This window comes from Oratosquilla oratoria, chromosome 14, assembly GCF_046742065.1.
Source record: "Oratosquilla oratoria isolate Oo_2021 chromosome 14, ASM4674206v1, whole genome shotgun sequence".
Taxonomy (NCBI): domain Eukaryota; kingdom Metazoa; phylum Arthropoda; class Malacostraca; order Stomatopoda; family Squillidae; genus Oratosquilla; species Oratosquilla oratoria.
This window is the reverse complement of record NC_134790.1, coordinates 54,711,279-54,711,731: the sequence shown is the minus strand read 5'-3', so window position 1 is coordinate 54,711,731 and position 453 is coordinate 54,711,279. Positions and strand designations below refer to the sequence as shown.

General features: G+C 42.8%; 1 protein-coding gene across 1 annotated transcript in view; it reads left to right on the top strand.

The window, feature by feature from the left end:
- LOC143032675 (uncharacterized) overlaps positions 1-205 on the top strand; it is a 13,294-nt gene extending 13,089 nt beyond the window's left edge. Inside the window, exon 3 of the mRNA XM_076197556.1 lies at positions 156-205. Coding sequence (XP_076053671.1) covers positions 156-205 — 50 coding nt within the window. The remainder of the gene's footprint in view (positions 1-155) is intronic.
- The last annotated feature ends 248 nt before the right edge of the window (positions 206-453 follow it).

Genomic DNA, 453 nt, shown 5'->3' with positions numbered 1-453 from the left:
TTGTCACAAGATTAACGAGGGGAATTGAGCTTCCTCCCATAATTTTGTATGGTATCTACGTTCAAGCTGAAGAGATGTCGATAGTCAATGTTATCAAATCCTTGAAGAATTTTGAAAACTTCTATTAACTGTCCTCGCAATCTCCTGGTTTCTAGAGAAAAGAGCTCCAAAGCCTAGAGACGTTTATGGTAGCCCATGTGTCTAATGGCGGGAATAAGTTTCGTTGCTCGTGCCTGAACTCGTTCTAGCCTCTGTACGTCTCTAGTTCGGCGACCATAATTGGACGGTGTATTCCAGATGGGGACGAACTAGAGAATTGTAAGGCGTCAAGACTATTTCCGGGAACGAAACGGTCTTTTGGTGTAGCCTAAGAGCTTTTGTGGTTTCTTTTCTACTTCAACACACTGTTTTGAGGACATGAGGTCGCTGCTAATCAAGACACGCAAATCTTTT